Source organism: Lissotriton vulgaris, chromosome 7 (assembly GCF_964263255.1).
Source record: "Lissotriton vulgaris chromosome 7, aLisVul1.2, whole genome shotgun sequence".
NCBI lineage: Eukaryota > Metazoa > Chordata > Amphibia > Caudata > Salamandridae > Lissotriton > Lissotriton vulgaris.
In genome coordinates, this window is record NC_141695.1 from 1,230,856,563 (window position 1) to 1,230,877,239 (window position 20,677).

A 20,677-nucleotide genomic window follows, 5' to 3' on the forward strand; every position below is an offset into this window, starting at 1 on the left:
ATCGAGTCCGCTGACCCTGGTCCAGAAACTTGCCGCGCCGGGAATCGAACCCTGGTCCCGGGTCTCCATAATTTTTCTGAGCAGGAAAAATTATGGAGGACATCAGTTTTTGCTGTTCATGCTAAAGTGACACATTTATGCCCAGAAAAGGGTCCCATTCTCAGAGTGCCAGAAGACTCCAACCACACATCACTGTTGAGGTCTAATCAGGCTGAACCTGGTATGTGGTTGCTGTGTTCATATGTGGAGGAGACGTGGCCTAGTATTTAGGGCTGTGCAGTTCCTATTGAAGTAGGATCAAGACTGATTTGCATATGGCTGGGTCGCTGTCTAGTGGAATAGTAAGCATAAAACAATCAAGTGGAATTCAGCCCTGGCTGCAATTAGCTGCAGCATTCCTTATATCAACGTTTGCTTGTCATTTTCCCTATGGAGGCAAACATTATTATTCTGGAGCCTTTATATCAAACAAAAAAAACAATTATGCCTCTGAGTACTTTTATGTCAGAGTACTGCTTAAAGAAATATTGCCTGACTTAAATGGTGTGTCTTAAATAGCACTTACAGAAATATCATCCCATTGGGTGAATACTTTCGAGCATTAAAACCAATGGGTGATATTTTTCTAAATAACATTTATGACAACATATTTATATTATATGATATTCTTACTATGATATTTAACTGATGTGGCTTCCAGAACGATGTGTATTTTGAATGTTAACATTAACAAGATTGGTTACTTTAAAGATTTTTAAGAAGAATGATTTAAAAAATACTATTAAGTAATTCCTTTCATCTCCTTCCACTATTTGTCTTTTAAAGATGTGCCTGGCTTTTCAAATCTACTTACAAGGGAGATGCACTAGAGACACATTCTTCAGCATTACTTATTCATCCATTATACGCTGGGGAAAGTATGTGGCTTAACGGGTATGGCGTCAATCTCAAATCTGGGAAAGTGGGCTAGAGTCTCAGCAATGACCCTCAACATCCTGTGATTCTGGGCAAATCACATAATCTCCTTTATTAAACAAGCATTTGCAATGCAATAGGTCTTGCATTAGGAAAGTTTGAGCTATTGGTATTGTAAATGACAATTTTTTTTTCATGCTTTGTTTTTGAAAATAGCGAAAATAATAGCTTTGTCATTTACAATGCCAATAGTTCTAACTTTCGCAAATGTGACATCTATAGCATTTGTAATGCAATATGTGTTGTATTTACGTGACTTACATGTATTGATATTACAAATAACAATAGCTTTTAATTTTTTTTCAATAATTAATACTTAAATAAAAGTTATTGTAATTTATAATGGCAATAGCTTAAAGTTTTGTAAACAACTTTTGTGAAGATTATGTTCAGTGTATTGTATTGTGAGGAAAATCAAAGAACAGAAGTGAAGTATTAACATCTTTTCGTTACATTTGTAATAAATCTTGAAACATTGAGAGAACATATTTGAACCAGGTGTTGTTTAATGGTTGCACAGATTAATGCTGTGGTGGCGCTGAGTGATGTTGTAATGGCGTACGAGTGATGCAGTGGCGTTCAGTAATGCTGTGGTAGCGCATAGTGATGTTAAGGTGCCCCTGAGTGATTCTGTGGTGGTGCGGAGTGATGCTGTATGCTATGCTTTGTTTTGTTTTGCTATCCTATGTTTTGTTTTGTTATGCTATGCTATGTTTTGCTATCCTATGCTGTGATTTGTTTTGCTATGCTATGCTGTGTTTTGTTATGCTATGCTTTGTTTTGTTATGCTATGCTATGTTTGGCTATGCTATGCTTTGTTATGCTATGCTATGTTTTGTTATGCTATGGTATGTTTTGTTGTGTTCTAATATGCTATGCTTTGTTTTGCTATGCTATGTTTTGTTGTGTTTGGTATGCTATGTTTTGCTATGCTATTATATGTTTTGTTTTGCTATGTTTTGTTATGGTATGTGTTGTGTTTTGTTATGCTATGTTTTGTCATGTTATGCTATGTTTTGTCATGCTATGCTATGTTTTGCTTTGCTATCCTATGCTTGGTTTTGTTATGCTATTCTATTCTCTACTGAAACCAACACTCCAAGGGCATAATGCAAAAGGCAAGAATTTCTCATTCAACTGCACTTTTAGAATGAATGGTCATGAATTAGATTGTAAGGGATGGGAATAGAATATTGGTAATATTAGGAAAATATATTCGTAGAGCTATTAATATAGGCACTTGCGCTCCCTGTTCCTTTGCCACTGTCTTAAATACATTAAGCCCCCGTGCATGCTATTTCCAGTACTGAGGTGACAGCATGTCTCTAAATTAAACAAATAGCGCCACCATGTGGCAGACTCTCATAGGTTCCAGTGTTGACATTAAACTGCTCTTTCAGTACCGGAAACCACTGGCTCAAATTAAACACTGCATAACAGTCAGAGACACACACACTTTATACACCATAGAGCCTGCTACGCAGTGAGTGCTAGAAAATCACATAGAGGGGTTACCCACAGTCTGTCAATGGACGAGGATAGTAGAGGTTATTTCACATTCAAAGACAGTGGCACTGCAAAATGTATGAAACAGCACCATCCGCTTAGAATTGCCACATAACACCAATCTGTGCATATACCTGTACATTTAATGGAGTATTGTGTCAATGGCTGCAGCCATTTCCAGGTCAAGTAAGTCAGTGTTACAGTTATAACACGTGCAAGCCAGGCATTCTGAAACTATTAGAAATGTAACTATCTGTCTGCCACCAAAGTGCACTTTAGTCTTTGAGATGTTTCTAAAGTTTTCCAATGTCTCAAATCCCAGCACTTAGATTGGTTTTATTGAGAAATTGTTTGTCTGAAACTGCAATATAATGGCAAAATGAAATAAGATTTCAATATTTTAAAAGTCTGTCTACTTAAAATGTAGAGATGGATGTAAAATCTCACAATGTTAGAGAACCTATGAGTAGCAAACTTTTTTTTTCGGAAGTTGCCTCGAGACTTAAGGAAAGAGTCACACATTCCAAGGGGGCTTACCAATTTAACATAAATCAATAGGGGTCTAGCCCTTTTCACTTAGTTTTTTTTAGAATGAGCTAAGCCACTCATCTTTTTAGAGCTCCATTTTATACTTAAGAATGATCAAAAAATTCGGAGAAGTGGGGTGTTTTACGGAAAGGTTAACAAAGTGTGTCTATTATGTTGCACATTACCTCACATTTTAGCAGCAAATCAGGCCACTGTCTTTTACATGAGAAAGGTTATTATGTATGCTCACCACCAGTCTTTATTTGCGCTCATTTTCACTCACTGCTGTATGTTAAACCATTGTTAATACTGTGGACTTCATAGGCATCAATAGTCTCCTGATCCCATATATTTCATTTCAGATTTCAGGGAAGACCGTATCATTTCAAAGACAGGGCACTAATCAGCAGGGCAAGCAGATGGTGCCAAAAGCAGAGTAGTCTGTTCCAACACGGTGGTTGCCTTTTCATAATAAATCACTACCCCTCGCCGTGCTAAGGTGCACTTCCAGGACCTCCCTATCAACACTGGTTGACAGAAGGATCAGAAATACCATCATTCATTGTGTCACTTTCGTGCCTCGAACGCCCTCTTCACAAAGCACTAGTGCAATGTGTCACTGATGCTTATGTACTATTTAGAGTTTGGCAGGTGTAGTACGTCCATTATATATTGAGTTTGGCACACCCTATCAAGAGGACAATCTATTTGCCATCCCTGCTAGAATTACCTGGCCTTTCAAAATGAGGGACAACATTTGTAGATCTGGAAACAATGCATTTGTAGGAAGAGATGTCACAGTCCCATTCCATTTGCCTTTGATGTTCCTTTTGAACAAACAAAATGTCTTGCCACATGTTCGTTGTTCTATAGCTATTAAGCAACCTACAGTTTGTCAGGATGAGAAGTGCTAAGTGGTTTGATGAGATCTGAGGAAACATGCCACCCACCCAAATGCATTGCTCCTTGGTGTATAAAGATGCTTTTCGGTATGCTTTACGTCAGTTAGCCTTTGATGTCACTTACATGTCATGAGACCCAGAGGCCACAGCTGGTATTATCACTTGTTCTGGTGCGTGGGCGTGGCTCTGGTGACTTACTGAATACCGCCAACCCGTCCCTAGCCTTCCCCCGCACCCAACACAGGAAATCAGTCTTGCCATATGCCATAGAGTGAAATGTCTAAACCTTAAGCCAGAAAACTTGGCATGTCTCGCTTATTGATAAAAGGGTGCATGCTGCTGTGGCGTCTGTGCGTTTCTTCCCCCTGTCAAAGTAAGTACTCGCCCGTGTCCTCATACTCTGTCACGAAGTAGGAAACCGGCCTCTCTTTTGAAAGCCGCAATGCTTCCCACAGTGCCCTGGGCTCATTCTGACATCCCAGTGTGAACGTGGGAAAACAAACAGGCCACCCCGGAGATGCCTCAAAGTGTGGCGCAATGTCTGAGGGGAGCCTTGATCCGGCCAGGCATGACAGTGCCCTTCTGCAGTGAAGGGTGAGGAGACAGGTAAACAGCCAGACAACGCCATAAAAAAAAACAGCAGCGCTGGGACGAGCCAGCGCTGAGGGGCGCTCAGCCAATGGTGTGCTAGCAGTGCGGAGCCCCAGAGGCGGCCGAAGGGCAGGGGCTACGAATCCTGCGCAGCCGCCGTCCTGCCCTGCCCGTGCACCACAGCGCCGCTCCCGCAGCAGAAAGTTAGCAGGCTGGAAGTTGTGAGCCTGTCCCAGGCCGCGTAGCCCCCGTCCGCCCACCCATCGGGAGCCGAGGACCCGGCACTCCAGAAATGACTGTCCCCAACAGCAGCGGTGAGGAGTGGCTATCGGAAGCAGGTGAGAGGGAGGCCCAGCGGGGTTCCGTGCAGGAGCGGACTCCCATAGACGCAGACTCCACCCTCCCTCCACACGCGTGTGTGTGCCTGCGCGTGTGTGTGTGCCTGCGTGTGTGTGTGCCTACGCGTGTTTGGGTGCATGAGTGTGTGTATGTGTCTGTGCATGCATGAGTGCGGCTGTGTATGCGCGCGCAATTGCGAGAAGCTGACTTGCAGTGAATGTTGAACAGGAGATGTGCACGGCGCCGGGCGTGCGCGCCCACGAGGTGAAAACGCCGAGGGAAAAATCGTACTAATCCCCTGTCCAACATTCCCGGCAAGTCGGCAACAATAGGTCTTTCGCTGGACGCGAGACCTAAAAATGAATGTGTCCTTGTGAAAAGCAACTGGTGCTCATGTAAAACGCTCTGATACCTTCAGGTCAAGTTCGCGCTATATAAAACTCTGCAAAAAAAGAAATTCAAAAAATTGTTACATATCAGAACCCCTTTTTTCGATGACAAATCATTAATGATCAATTTTCTACCTTTTTTATAATTTTATCTTCTATAAATTGTGTCAATGATCTGATTTTCTCTAATAGAATGATAGGCTTGATTGAAAAAAATAATAGTTATCACTTGTAAAGTGGATCATCAGATTCCTTATAATCAGAAAATGGCCTGTAATATGCATAGCTGAGCAAGTGTTTTATAAATGAATGGCCAGAAAGAGTTACACTGTGCATAGCGATGATATGTTTTGAAGCACACAGTGCTTGATTCTTTTGTTAATGGCCTTTTCAGTACATAGTAGAATATAAACTGCATGACAGTTCATGATCTATACAATTCAATTCAATTCTTTCTTTATTCGTCCGTCCAAAGACTGGACATAAAAGATACACATAGATATAAACATCATATAAAATCAATCTTGTCACAGCAAATACAAACTCATAATCCATTTAAAAGGAATACAACAGCTCACAAATACAGTACTTTTTCTCGAAACTTAAGTGGCAGTGCAAAACACTTGGGGGTCATTAGTATGACGGGCGGACTTAGTCCGCCCGCCATCCTATCGGGACTAGGGACCACCCGCCATGGGTGGAATTAGGATGCGACCGCCACAGTGGTGGCCGCATCCTGCATTTATAACATTGTGGCGGGCGGTACTCTCTGCACCGCCCGCCACAATGCCATAAATGCATGTAAGCATTTGCATACACAATGTGGCAGGCACCCCCCCGTGTGCACCCCCCACCCCTCTTTCAATTTGGGGGCCCGCAGTGGGCCCCCAAAGTGAAGACCACATGCCTTTCCGTGGCGGCATCGCCGCCTAACAAAGGCACCTGCCCAGGCCCTTCGTAATATGGCTGGCGGTGTCTAATAGACACCGTCACCATATAATTCCTTTTCCGCCCCGGCCGCAAGGCGACTGGGGCGGAAAAGCGGTGGACGGTCTTGCCGTCCACGAGGTCCTCCCCGCCATACTAATATGGCGGGGGGAAAACGAGCGTGGATGTCGGGCGGATTGCCCCCGCCAGGCTGGTGGTAGCCACCCCCAGCCTGGCGGGGGCAATCCGCCCGACATCGTAATGGGGCCCTTGGTTTCGTAAGTAGCAGCAAATTTATCAGATATGAACTAAAGTGACAGTGCAAAACGCTTAGGTTCATAAATAGCAGCAAATATTATCTAATAGTGCAACAAAGAGAGACAACTGAGGCATCAATAGCAGCAATTATTATAAAAAAAATACAAATAATAATCGGTTCTACAAAGGAGTTAGCAAATCAGGTAAACATTTTCACAGCAATACCGATGCATTCCATACAGTAAGTGATAAAATACATTAAAATTAAAACAGCATACTCCTTCTCTTTTCTAAAATGCACTTCAAAATGCTACCAACTTCAAAACAGACATCAAAATCACGAAGTTGCTGCAAAAAGTAGCGCAAGAGAGGTCTATACATTTAATAAACTACTCAGCAGCAATGTGCATCAATCAACTGTCTGAAGATTGGCTTTTAACAAACATGTTGAATGTTTGTGGGAACGAGCTGCATTTGTGGGAAATCATAAAATGACTTAATTTCCTTTAAGTGTTAAGAAAAAAAATAATCCCCACTTTGCTAAAAACAAATGTGCCTTATGTCCAATTTCATATAATGTAAACGTTAAACATGCATTTCTGACAAAAGAAAATTCTAGGTGCAACAACTAAATGGCAGATGTTTTCCACCTGAGTTGGGAATGTAAATTCGGGGACATCTCCATAAATGCCATCTACAATGCCTATTTTATTTATTTAGTTATTTATTTATTTATTTGTGGGTATTTGTTAAGCGCAGACTTTCGCTCCGGAAGGAGCATCTTGGCGCTGAGCATGCGTGTGGGAGATAGGTGGTGAAAGATCTAAATAGCTGCCAACACATAGGTATCCGATTGCTGATAGACCCAAGTCTTCAGTTGTTTCCTAAAAAGACACTCAGTCTAGATCAGTCTGAGGTTTACGGGCAGGTTGTTCCAAGCCCTTGCTGCTAGGACTGTGAAAGTTTTTCCACCCCTGGTTTTGTATTTATACCTCGGGATCTTGGCAAGGTTGGCCCCTGAGGATCTCAGACATCGTACGGGGTCATAATGAATGAAGCGGTTGATGAGGTATTTAGGACCTATGTTTTTCAGGGATTTAAAAACTGTGAGTAAGAGTTTAAAGAGGATTCTCTTATGCAATGGCAACCAGTGGAGAGAGTTTAATGCTGCTGAAGCTGAAGATTTCCTAGGTAGTTTTAACACTAGCCTTGCAGCCGCGTGCTGTACACTTTGCAACTTCTTCAGGGTGCATTTTTTCGCTCCTGCCATCAGCCCATTGCAGTAATCGAGTCGGGAGAGTATTAATGCAACCACAACCGATTTCCTAGAAGCAATGGGGAGGAAGTCAAAACATTTTTTTAAGGATTAAATGAGTCCGAAACAGCAACCGGCCGTAATCCTGACGTGATCGTCAAAGGAAAGGGTTGCATCAAATTGCACGCCCAGGTTGCGCGCAGAGGACACTTCACTAGGCGGGGCCTCTGAATCTTTGGGCCACCAATCCTTGGGGCAGAAGAGCAAATCTTTGCCTAATGGTATGATTTCGGTTTTCCCACTGTTGCACTTCAAGTGGTTTTTATTCAACCACTGAAATACCTCAGTTAGACAATTCCGGAATCGCAACTCTGTGTCCGTGCAGTTTTTGTCGATAGAGACGACAAGTTGGGTGTCGTCAGCATATGACGTGACTAGGATCCCATGAGACTCTATCACAGCGAGGAGGGGTGCCATATAGATGTTGAAAAGTAGTGGGCTTAATATGGACCCCTGCGGTACTCCCGATGTAATGGTTTTTTCGCTGGATAGGTAGGGACCCAAGGACACAGATTGGGACCTATTGGACAGAAAGGATTTTACCCATGCCAAGGCTGTGTCTGTCACGCCAATCTCACGCATCCTGTCTATCATGATGACGTGAGAGATAGTATTGAACGCTGCTGTGAGGTCAAGCAGGATGAAGACGGCTTGCCTTCCCTCATCATGCAGAAACTTGATGGAATCAGAGAGTTCTATCAGAGCCGTTTCGGTGGATTGGCTAGAGCGGAAACCAGATTGCTGGGGATGCAGAATGTTAAGGTTCTCCACAAATGCTTTTATCTCCCAGTGCACCATCTGTTCAGTGATCTTTCCTAGAACAGGCAGGAGTGAAATGGGGCGCATGTTCGTCAGATCCGTTGGAGATTTATTCTGCTTTTTCATCAAGGGTTTCACGATGGCCTTTTTCCATTCATTAGGCACTACCCCTGAGTCTAGGGATGCGTTTATGATGGCATTGATGTTAGGATTGACTACCTCGATTAAGTGATGCAGAATGCGAGGGGGACAGGAGTCAGTTGGTGCTCCTGATTTGCAGGCCAAAATCGCCTTGCGGGTCTGTTGGAGAGAAACAGGTTGGAAGCTGCACAGGGAATGATGGTTGTCGAGTACCTGTTTTTGGGGGCCTGGAGTGGGAATGATCAAGGGGGGCGGGAAATCTTTGTGAATGTTCGCAATTTTTTCCTCAAAGAAATCTGCATTTTGGTTGCACAGAGTTTCAGAGGGGGGGATTTCGGGTTGGAGAGCTTTGGGGTAAGTGAAGGTTTTAACTATAGAGAACACTTTTTTTTGCTTCTGGTGGGCGTCGTTGATGGCCTTTGTGTAATACTCCTTTTTGGCGGACTTTATACTTGAGAGGTATGATTTCCTCTGCTGAACATAGAGGGCTCTTGAAGCCTCGTCATATGTTTTCCTCCACTTCCTTTCTTTTATTCTACAAAGTAGATGACTCTCAGTTAAGGCCTGGGTGTACCATGGGGCACTTAGTTTCCTTTTAGGACATTTCACACGATTGCCTTTGGGGTCAGAATTTTCCGAGATAATCTGATCCATCCAGGCGTGAAAGTTGCGGGAATCGACCGATACGTCTCCCACCAACTTAGGGGCCTGTGCCAATGGCTGGGTGTCCAACTTAATACGGTCGGTCACCTTTCTCCAGTTTACTGAGAAGGAAGGTTGGGAGCGCTTTATTATTAATGAAGTTTGGGCTTGTTGCTCGATGTCAAAGGGAATAAAACTATGGTCGGTCCAAATTTGTGGAATGGGAGGGGACGTAGTCATAGTGCTTAAGTTGGAACAAATACCGTCAAGAGTGTGGCCGGCTAGGTGGGTAGGTGCGGTCACTAATTGAGCCAGTCCGAAAATATTTAGGGTATGTTGAAAACAAATGGCATGAGGGTCGACGCGCGATTCCAGTTGCATATTCATGTCTCCAAGTAGAGTAAAATGGGGGTAACGTAACATGAGCGACCCGAGAACTTCGTCTAGGGAATCCAGAAAGGGGGTGGCATTACCTGGAGGGCGATAAATTAGGCCTCCCGAGAAAGAGGTAGAGGCATTACGTTTGATCGAAAAGCCAATACTCTCGCTTCCCTTGAGAGGACCTAAATCAAATGTGTGACACGAAAGGGACTTTTTAACAATAAATGCAACCCCACCTCCTCGCCCAATTGGTCTGTCCTGTCTGAAAATAGTGAAGTCTGGAGGGAGGGCAGTAGCCAAATCAGGATTAGAAGAGTCGTTGAGCCATGTTTCTGTTATAAAAAGCCACAAAACTTAACGGGTTTGGCGATGAGCACAGTAAGGCTGCGCCACAATGTAATGAACAAAACAATTGCCAGTACTGTGCACTATTTTGAATCCAGGTGAAAGAAGGAGCTCCTAATCGCTACTTCCAAAAAAGACCACTCTTTCAGTCAAAGTTACTGGTAGAAAAATTAGAACTCTTTTTATTATATTTTTTGTAAATTCAGTTTGTTTTTTATGTATATTTTTTCAAAGGAAATTTTTTTTGCATATAAGTGTGCAAACATATATTTACAACATCAAACATTCATCCTATATAGAAAATGGAGGAGTACAGATTTTTTGAAACAGGGGGAATTGATGGATTATGGAGACGCTAAAGACACAGATAGACACAGGACACGTGTACACAAAGCAGTGAACATATAAATGACATTTCTGGTGTGTGGTGGTAATTGGTAGTCTAGGTTTGTCGAAAATCTTCAACTCATTCAGTTGCTGCAATTCATTGCGGAGCTAAATCCTAATCCTATTAGTAATCATAGGAATGGTGGCATACAGTACATAAACTCCAAAAAAATCACAGAAGTAACTAAGACCAAACACTACTTTACAATATTTTCTTATCACTCTTATTTTAGAGCAAAATTTGATCTAAGGCCAACAGTTTGGCCAGAACACAACTACCACCTCGGTCGACGCGTTTCGAATCCTTAAAGTATTATAAAGGATTCTCTTCAGGACCAAACAAAATCAATCTGGAAGACATAATAAGTGAGAGCGTTCTGTCAGTGAAACATGCATATAGAAGAGAGACTCTCAACTCACATTCAGCCACCACATGCTCTCAGGAAGCTTACCTGTCGCAGAGTTTCAATAAAGGTTTGAAATAGTGGTAAGCTGAAAAGGATTTAAAAACCATGAATCAGAACAAGGCCATAGAGTAGTCATACTCCGACGGTCTATATGGAGAGAGATTATATGAAAAATACTCACTAGCAAATAGCTCTGTCAAATCCAGTTATGGGTTGAATTCCTATCGCACATTCAGTGTGGGTCTATGGCAACCCTCAGCTATCAGTCAGTTCAGGTTGAAACACCTCAAGTAAAATTCTGAAACATAATGGGAGATCCTGTTACTCAGGCTGATCGTGCTATGGTGATGGTATCTTTTGATATAATATATCATGGTCAATGTGCTCGTCATGAGGGGCGTTCGGGAGAATGGTCATTCTGATACCGTGTGCGAAAGCTGTTTGGGATACTCCTCTATAACGGAGCATTACGTTTAGGCTATGTCCACGGATGTCACGCTAGCGCGTACTACCATAGACTTGTTAAAACCAAAGTGCGCAGTTGTAATGCTCAATGGAGCTCGCTATACAAAAGGGAAGAAGAATCGTGCCCTCTTTGCTTACTTGTGATCCGCCGTCCGTCTCCTCCAGGTTAGTTCGCCATTGTAGATTGACGCGATGTGATTGGATCCGGGTTAGCCTTATTTTAATGGGCGGTGTTTCCGGGTTAGCTTGCGTGCCTCATGGGAGTTGTAGTATTCCTTTGAAAATTCTTGCGCGAAGCCCTAGGTATAATGCTGGATTGTGATGCTATTATTCACATGTCGTCCTTGTTGCGACGCTGTTGAAAACACTGGAAATGTGCTTTGTGTGAACGGAGCGATGTACTTTATATTCTACTGGAGGGCATTAAGTAAAATGTGACGAGCGAGGGATAGTGTCATACGTGAGTTCTCCCAGGATAATCGCAGATATCTTTCAAGTGGGGAATATCTAAGATAAATATGATTTGGAGGTGTGTCACATAGGGCTGCAGGTCCAAAGTGGGTAATGTAAAGAGGGTGCCATTGGATCCATGAATGTGCTGGATGTGGCCATTTGCTCAAAGGAGGAATTTTATAGTTTGTATAGTTCAGACATCTCGTTAAGACCTTGTGTTGTGGTATTAAACTTCAATATTAGCATTGCCTCGCGTTGTCGCAGCTTGGCCTCTACGTCTCCGCCTCTAGGGTCAGTGTCAATTTTAGAAATTATTGTCCATTTGAACTCATGTTCGCTGTGCGTTTTCTCTATCCAATGTTGTACCAATGGGGCTGTGAGGACTTTTTTCTTAATCCTGGACTTGTGTTGAGACATTCTCTGTCTCACTTCTTGGGATGTCTTGCCTATATATAGTTTGTCACACGGACAGAGTATCCCGTAGACCACATTTTTCGTTTTACAGTTGGTGAACTGATCATGTTTCCAAAATATCCCTGAATGCTGAAAAAGATTACCTTCAATGGTTGATGCACAACACAGACATGTGCCACATTTATGATGGCCTGTTATAGGTGGTAGGCTCAAATAATCACGCAATGTTGGCGTTTTCGGTTTGGGGATCGCAGCTCGAACAATATGGTTAGCAATACTTTTATCCTTTTTATATGCAAAAAGGGGAACGTCTGTGAGTTGGTCGTCAAGGTCCTTAACTAGATGCCAGTTCTGGTGGATCAATTTTTTGAGGATGTTGGATGAAGGGCAGTATGTGGATAAACAAACGGTGCGTTGTTGGTGGGTTTTTTGTTTTTTGGTCAATAGTTCTTCACGAGGTGTCCACCAAGCTCTCTTAATTGCTTGTTTGAGAAGTTTGGCTGGATAGCCACGAGCTAACAGTTTCTCTTTCAGAACATCAGCATGTTCCATAAATTCATCTTTGAAGGTACAGTTTCTGCGGATGCGCAGAAACTGACCTATATGAAGGTTTTGTTTTAAACTTCTTGGGTGACTGCTAGAGAAATCCAATGCTTTATTGCGATCAGTTTTCTTTTTAAATAGAGTGGTGACCAGTTGACCGTTAGAACAGTAGACTTCCACATCTAAAAAAGACATCCTTGTTTCAGAAGTCTGGAGGGTGAATTTAATATCTTCTGTCCTGTTGTTAATCCAATCATGGAACTGAGTCAGTTGTTCCGAGGTCCCCGACCAGGTGAAAAAGACGTCGTCTATGTATCGCACCCATCCACCGATCCATTGGTGGAATGGGTTGCCATTGTGGATAAAGGTGTCTTCATATTGGCTCATATAAAGGATCGCTAATTCTGGGGCGAAAGGACAGCCCATAGCGACCCCCTTTATCTGGAAGAAAAAATCTTCACCAAACTTGAAATAGTTTTTTGTAAGTGCCAGTTTGGCCAGTTTGAGAATAAATTCTGTGGGAATTTTACATGGGCTCTCACGTCTGTTTAGAAAGATTTCCAGTACCTCCAGTGCTTGATCTTGTGGTATCTGGGTATATAGTGAAACAATGTCCATGCTTACCAAGAGGTCGTGGTGCTCTGTAAATGGTAACCGGTCTAATTTTGTCAAAAAATCCGTGGTGTCCAATATGAAAGATTTGACCGTCTGAATAAATGGTTTTAAGAAAAAATCAATAAATTTCGAGACTGGTTCAAATAAAGAGTCACATCCAGAAATTATGGGTCGTCCAGGTGGTGTTGTCTCATTTTTGTGTACTTTCGGAAGTACATAAAATAATGGGATTCGTGGGTGTTTATTTAGTAAAAAATTATATTCATTTTTACCAAGGAATCCTTGTTCAAGTCCATCATTGAGGATAGCGCTGAGTTCTTTCTGTAAATCAGCGGTTGGGTCTGTATTGATTTTGCGGTAACACTTAGAGTCCGAAAGCTGTTTAGTGGCTTCAAGAATATAGTCATCTGTTCCCCAGACTACAATTGATCCGCCTTTATCGGCTTGCTTAATGATAATATTTTCATCCTGTTTGAGTGATTGCAACGCCAGTTTCTGTTGTTGGGAGAGATTCGGTTTAATATATCCTTTCTTTTTCTTTTCTTGAGCTGCCAAAGCCGAAAGAATGGTCTTCTCAAAATGGACAACTTCTTTTGGAATTTTATTCGCCGGCGGGCAGAAATTAGATTTTCTCTTAAATCCAGTTGTTTCAAGTTGTGGTTGTGGTTCCTTATCTGCAAAGAATGTAACCAGACGGATTTTCCGACCGAATTCTATAAATTCCAGTTTTAACTGAACAAAGTCCGTGAATTTAGCTGGTACAAACGATAATCCCTTTTCGAGGACACTGATTTCCACGGAAGTTAAGACTTTCTTGAGAGATTGTAAATGGGAGATTTTTCAGGATTTAGCTCCGCAATGAATTGCAGCAACTGAATGAGTTGAAGATTTTCGACAAACCTAGACTACCAATTACCACCACACCCCAGAAATGTCATTTATATGTTCACTGTTTTGTGTACACGTGTCCTGTGTCTATCTGTGTCTTTAGCGTCTCCATAATCCATCAATTCCCCCTGTTTCAAAAAATCTGTACTCCTCCATTTTCTATATAGGATGAATGTTTGATGTTGTAAATATATGTTTGCACACTTATATGCAAAAAAAATTTCCTTTGAAAAAATATACATAAAAAACAAACTGAATTTACAAAAAATATAATAAAAAGAGTTCTAATTTTTCTACCAGTAACTTTGACTGAAAGAGTGGTCTTTTTTGGAAGTAGCGATTAGGAGCTTCTTCTGTTATAAAAAGGGCGTCAAGATCATGACACATAATTAAGTCGTGTATATCTTGGCTGTGGCAGCACAGTGAGCGGGCATTGATAAGACCTCCTTTGAAGTTATTACCGCCGTGCTTAGGGGGGACAGAACTTTTGGGCATCTCTGTGGATGTCCCGGGAGACGTCCATTTACAATGTAAACATGAAAAGGGGCCCCAAAGAAGGTCAGTAGGGGGACAGCCCTTACATGGATCACCTATCTTAGATCGAAGTGCCATTAAATCCCTACTATCGTACCTGATGGTGGGTAGATGTTGCCCGGCGTGCCCTGCGCCCGACGCGATCCTGGCGCGGACGGGCGCAGACGGGCTTGGCTTAGGCGCGGCTTCGGCGCGCATCCGGCGCGCCCGCTGCGCCAGCCCGCTGCGCCGTCTGGCCGGTCTGCACATTATATAGGGAGAAAGGAGGGTGGGAAGACAGCGCGACTAGAGCGCTCCCCCAGCCTCACCAAAGATGGCGCCCACCGCCGCCATAATATTAATGCCTTCCGAGTTCTTACACCTCAATCTATACCTCTTTTCTGGTTACAGCATATCCGTGTCTTGAAAAAAAGATGGCTATTGCGAATAGAACCTCAGAGAATTTAGCTTTCAGCCATTTTTTTCTGCATCTAAGCAATATCCCCATGCACTCCGTTTCTATTTATGATATTGCAACCCGGTTATTATATTACATTTCTGACTGAGATGACACATTTTATTTTCTGACAATGTTAGTCGGCTGATGCACTATTTTGGTATTCATTCCTATGTTATTGGCTGTTTGTTTACAATGCCCATTCTTTAGGCATATGTCTGGCAAGTCTTTTACGTTTTTTAAGTGTCATTATTTGTTTTTCTTATAGCGTTGACTTGTTTTCTAGCACAATGGAATGATGACTATTATTAGACAATGCGCTACATACTAACCTGTGCAAACTAAACTGCTGTGAGTGATCATTTTGTGTGTCGCATCCCAGGGATCATGTACTAAACTTCCAACGACTTATCTACCATTGCTATTAATGGCACTCATTAATACTCAAGTGATCCTTGCTTTTATTGTAAATATTGCTTTCAAATTGTTTTTTTAGATGGACCTTGGCTGTTTAGTGGATCGTATTTTTGGCACACAAGCTCAGTTTGTAAGTACACTTATGTCTTATTGAAAATAAACTATAACCATTGTATGATCTAATTACCTTGTCTCTTTTAATACAGCTGCTTGTCTAGCAGTCCATTTGAGTGGGAGAAATTGAACAGCGCCTTATATAGCAATGCTCCCTGACTCCCATTAAAAGATAGAAGGCCTGAGAGTAACATGGGAAGGATGGTGGTATTTTACTTTCTTTTCTCCCCACGCCTCCCAGCCTCTCTCAGGGTGGCCACCTGTTCTGTGTTTTCACATTTTCACATATTCACATTTGGGAAAAACTCACAACATATAGTACATTAATATTTGTTCTAAAGAGGTCACTTACTTTTATACAAATGATTCTCAAAATGTTTTTGGGCATTTGCCAGTATTGGGGATGGAAAGATGGTTGCAGAAAGCCTTGTATGTGTTTATATTTCTTTTAGAGAAGGTCATGTTTAGCATTAATCCCTGTGATATCCCTTCTCTGTCCACATGCTGTTGCTGTCTATCGTCACTCCAGATCCCTTGTAGATAAGTTGTATGTACCGACCTATTTAGAATTCTACGTGATTGTCCATTATAAAATGCTTCCAAATTGTGAGATATATGTTTACCCACGAGTGATTTGTTTCAACAAACCAAATGACAGTTGACCAGCTTGGTTTTCCACATTGCTGCTCTTCTCTCCGCTCCGCTGTCACAGAGGTCCAAACTATGGGGCTTATCCATGAGAGGCTTGCCCTGCCAGAGCATCACTTTTGTAACACTCCAGTGGCACAACCCTCTCGACTATATCTATGAGGCCACGAAAAGCCACTTTGTAGACCGCAGCTAAAGTCGCTGAGTTGCCATTCTCTGCACCAGGGAGGAGTTCCCTGGGTATTGCAGTAGGTTTTCCCATGGGGTTTGACGCTGTCCCAGATTTACTTAATCACGTAAACCTGGAGAAATGGCAACAACTTACACATCCCCAAGAGCAGGCGTAGCAAGGAGATATATTTTTATTTCTCTTGATTTTTCCTCTTTCCTTGTGTGCTTCAGAAAGAGACAATGCCTCTAGGGATTGTTTTTGTTCAGTAAGGTCCTCTTCCTGCACAAAAATCGAATCCTGAATGCAATGCAGACACGCTTGCACCATGTTGCATGGTTGCCTGTGATAGCGCTAGGCAGCACATTGTGGGCCAGCACAGGAGGAAAGGACAGGAACTTGCATGCTTGAATATGGTGCGTTGCTGCCCTTTCACATTTGGCATATGGTAGCGCTGCTGCGCTAAGCCAATTCCCCATAAATAAGCCCCTATGTGTGAAGGAATTAGAATTTTGCCTCAGTTTCCTAGGAAGGAAGGACGTTTATTCCATGACTTTCACATCCAATGTGGTGCAATAGATAAGTATCCAAGGATTTATTACCAACAATCTCACATATTTCTCATGCTGAGTGATTCGTGTGTTTCCGTGTCACTAGAATCACATGACTGACTCAGCAGTCTTGTAGCAGAGGCACTGCCCGTTGTAACAATGTGCAGCTGATTGGTCCATTCTAAAATAATAAGTAGGAATTGATTTGTTGTCTGGAGTAGCAGCAAATCTAGTGCCCACAAACAGAGGAGGAGCACAGCTGTATCTCACTGCTCTGTCTGCATCTACAAAAAATGACCAAAGTCTGACTGGGCTGTGAGCTTCCAAGTGTAAATGAGGAACAGCATGTTGAATAAATCATCATGCAATTTTGAATTCTTGTCATGTAGCATATCCCTCCTGTGGATTACTCACATCCGGAGCCATTCTCATGATGGACACCCATATTTGGTAGTGTGAGCCACAAATTATTATATCATTCCAATCAGAATACATTCGCTGGGGTAGTACGGGTCTGCTTTGAGCTAGTGTAGAAAATAGAAACTAAACCAGCACTGGTAAAGCCAATAGGACTTTCAGTAATGTGCTATTTAATACAACACAAGCATGCGCCCTTGCTCTTTGCAAGCATTAACACATTAACATCAGACACATTGGATTTGTCAAAGCTGATTTCCTGGATGCAATGAAAGGTTATTCAGTGATTTTGGCAGATTCCACAGGGGGCCTTTTAAGTGTAATTATTTGATAACCACAGAAAGTTTACACTAAGCCAAATCTAGGAGGCATGAGAAAAAGTAAATTGCCAAGCACAGACAAATTACATGGGGTGTGCACAAATTGATTGAACTAATGGAGATGTATGACATAACATCATATGACATTTGGTACCTGGCCTTTTTGGCTAGCCTGAGTCCAAGCAGCTTCACAACATGACTGTCCTCTTTTCAAGGTTCCATTCTCCCAGTTTTCAGCACTACTGTTCAAAATGTACACTTCAGCCATCATCTCAGACAAAATGATATTCCTACAATATTTATTCCAGTGTCCTACCACCCAAATAATTACTTTTTTTCTACAGTTCATCTTGTTTACAGTCTCTTTACATCTCTTTATTGTGTTGGCATTACCAGAATTCAGTTCTCGTATTCTTTATCTCAGTCTGAAGAGCTTTGGTTGTCAATGCCCTCCCTTTCCTTCCATACCTCTCGATAAGGACAAGATAAGTATTTGGTTAGACAACCAGGGGCACTGGTGGGGCTCGACCAAAGAACAGAGGAGGCTCACAACCTTATCCGTGATTCCCGTTCTATTTATATTGTTAGTTCATGCCATGCACACCATGGGGATGGTGTGACAAATCTCTAACTACAAACCACGATTGGAATTGTCCTCTCTTCCCATGCTCTAGACGGTTGAATGAACAATCATCCTTGCCTTCCAAACATTAAATACAACAAAAGTCTGTCACCAACATTGCAGTCTCTATCCCTCAGGTATCCTCCGTCTCCCCTCTCGCACCATAGGCAGACACCAGTATCATACTGATGTCTCTCAGATGCAAGCCCAAATAAAAAAACTATAGGTCCCAGAAACCGATCAATTGCTGCTGACCTATGCATCTTTTACTGCTGGAGTGGGGGAGTCTTGTCATTGCAGCTGTCTATCTTTAATTCCTTACACTATAGTCATTGCATTTCTGATGCCAATTTATCAAAACCACTTTCTACCATGAACTCTAGGCACTGAGAGATTCTAACTCATTTGCCTCTCCTGGATCCTCTACTTTATTGATGTAGATTCTTTTACTAAATGCTTCTCAAGTAGAATGGTGGTCCTTTTCTGCTCTCAGGAGAAAAGGTATGGTCAAGGGATGTGTCTGTGGATTCCCCTTTTCTGAGTCAAAAGATTATTAGTAGCTCAAAGTTATGACCACTGCACACCACAAATGGCTGACACCAAGAGAGAAATATAGAATATTTAATACGATGATATAAAATATAATATAAAATCAATATAAAATTCTAAAAAAGACTACAAGGTTCATGGTAAATCCGGGTGCCTGGGACAGGCAATTACCAGCATCACCAGCACCTGTGAAGAGACCACTGCAGCCCAGTCATGTTACTTGCGGTCCTTCCTCAAGCCAAACACAGCCCAGCACCCAAATATGCTTAGTGCTCAGCCCAGATTTCAGTGTTGTTTTTTTCTTGTCTGAGCATGCAATGTCATGATGATTCTGGTGAGTTATAGGTCGCTGCTCAACTGAGGATGCAAGTCAACTTTTTTTAGTAGCCTTCTGCTCCTTGGCTGCAGGATCTTGGCTGCAGAACTCGCTCCTATGAGTTCCCCTCCTCCCTTTAATTCTGGGGGTTGATGTGTTGTGCTGAAGACTCTTCTCGGGGCGTCTGGCCTCCACCTCAGCACAGAGGTACAGGACTCCCTTATATCTAAGCGATACACACTGCATTGGGTGAACCCTCCTTCAAAGCAAGATTATTCCTAAAGCAAAAGCACCCCATCCAAGGAAGCAGGCTCCAAGCAGACTCACTGATCTTTTTAGAATACTCATCCTAAACCTGGAAAGGAAATTAGGATGTTGGCACATTAATCCTGGAGACTTAAAATTCTCCCATTCTCCACTGTGAGATTGTGTATTCCAGCATATCTGTTTTTGTATTGGTTATGGGCCTTTCCACACTTTTGCTTTTTCAAAGTAGACTGATCCAGCCATGGTTGTTGTCCAAAGTTTAAGCATAATGATGGGGAGGACTAAGGTGCTATGAGGAAGGAGAACTGCGTAATTATGCAAAATATATGAACTCTTTCAATTCAACTACCTCTTAACTTCTGAAGGATCAGCTTTCCAGAGGACAAAAGAGTAGGGGAAACTTCTTAGCTTCAAAGGGATCTTTTGTTTCCTCTCATAGACACACAAAATCTGATCCAATAAACTACTTTCTGGAATGTCTGTGTAGAGTTCTTTAATTCACACTTGCTGTCTGACCTCGCCCAAATCCTCCATCATAAGTACCACTTGTATTTTATATCACACAAATTGAATACCAGTGTGCCCATTATCACAGGCACAACATGTTCTCCACATACATCTACCACCACCAATCAATACACAAACGCATCTTCCATGTTTGCCATGTATTGGCAAAGGTTTACGGTTTCATGGGGCTGGTAGACAGTTTAAGGCATGGGTAATGCTGAAAAGCTCACTCTAGCAGGTGTCAGGCAAGGCCTGCCATGTTGACTTAAATTGGGTTTGCTGCCACCACTATCGGGTCTCTAAAGCCTGGTGACGAGACGGTAGCTATCTTTGCAAAAGAAGGATGCACTTGGCGTGCCTCTCTGACCATAGAGCCTCATTATGGGTCTTACTCCTTTTTTTAAAATAAGGCACAGTGCACAAACGTGATTGCTGTGTATACAGAGGTAGCGAGCAAAGATATTACTGCTTACTAGCGTAAACTTGAGGCAGGAATGCAACCTCTCTTGAGCCATGCAGAGGACCATTTTTCATTCCAACAAAAATGTACCATTTACCAAGATTATGCTTGTACTTTGCAGCACTAGACTCCAGCTTTCCATATGGCGGAGCAGAATTAAGCACATGTCTAATTTAACCT

General features: G+C 42.4%; 1 protein-coding gene across 1 annotated transcript in view; it reads left to right on the forward strand.

Annotated features, from left to right (window-relative positions):
* The window catches only part of LOC147703290 (uncharacterized), a 177,933-nt gene that overhangs the window by 31,991 nt on the left and 125,265 nt on the right, over positions 1-20,677 (forward strand). Inside the window, exon 5 of the mRNA XM_086929486.1 lies at positions 15,637-15,687. Within this exon, the coding sequence (XP_086785612.1) occupies positions 15,637-15,687 (51 nt within the window). The remainder of the gene's footprint in view (positions 1-15,636; positions 15,688-20,677) is intronic.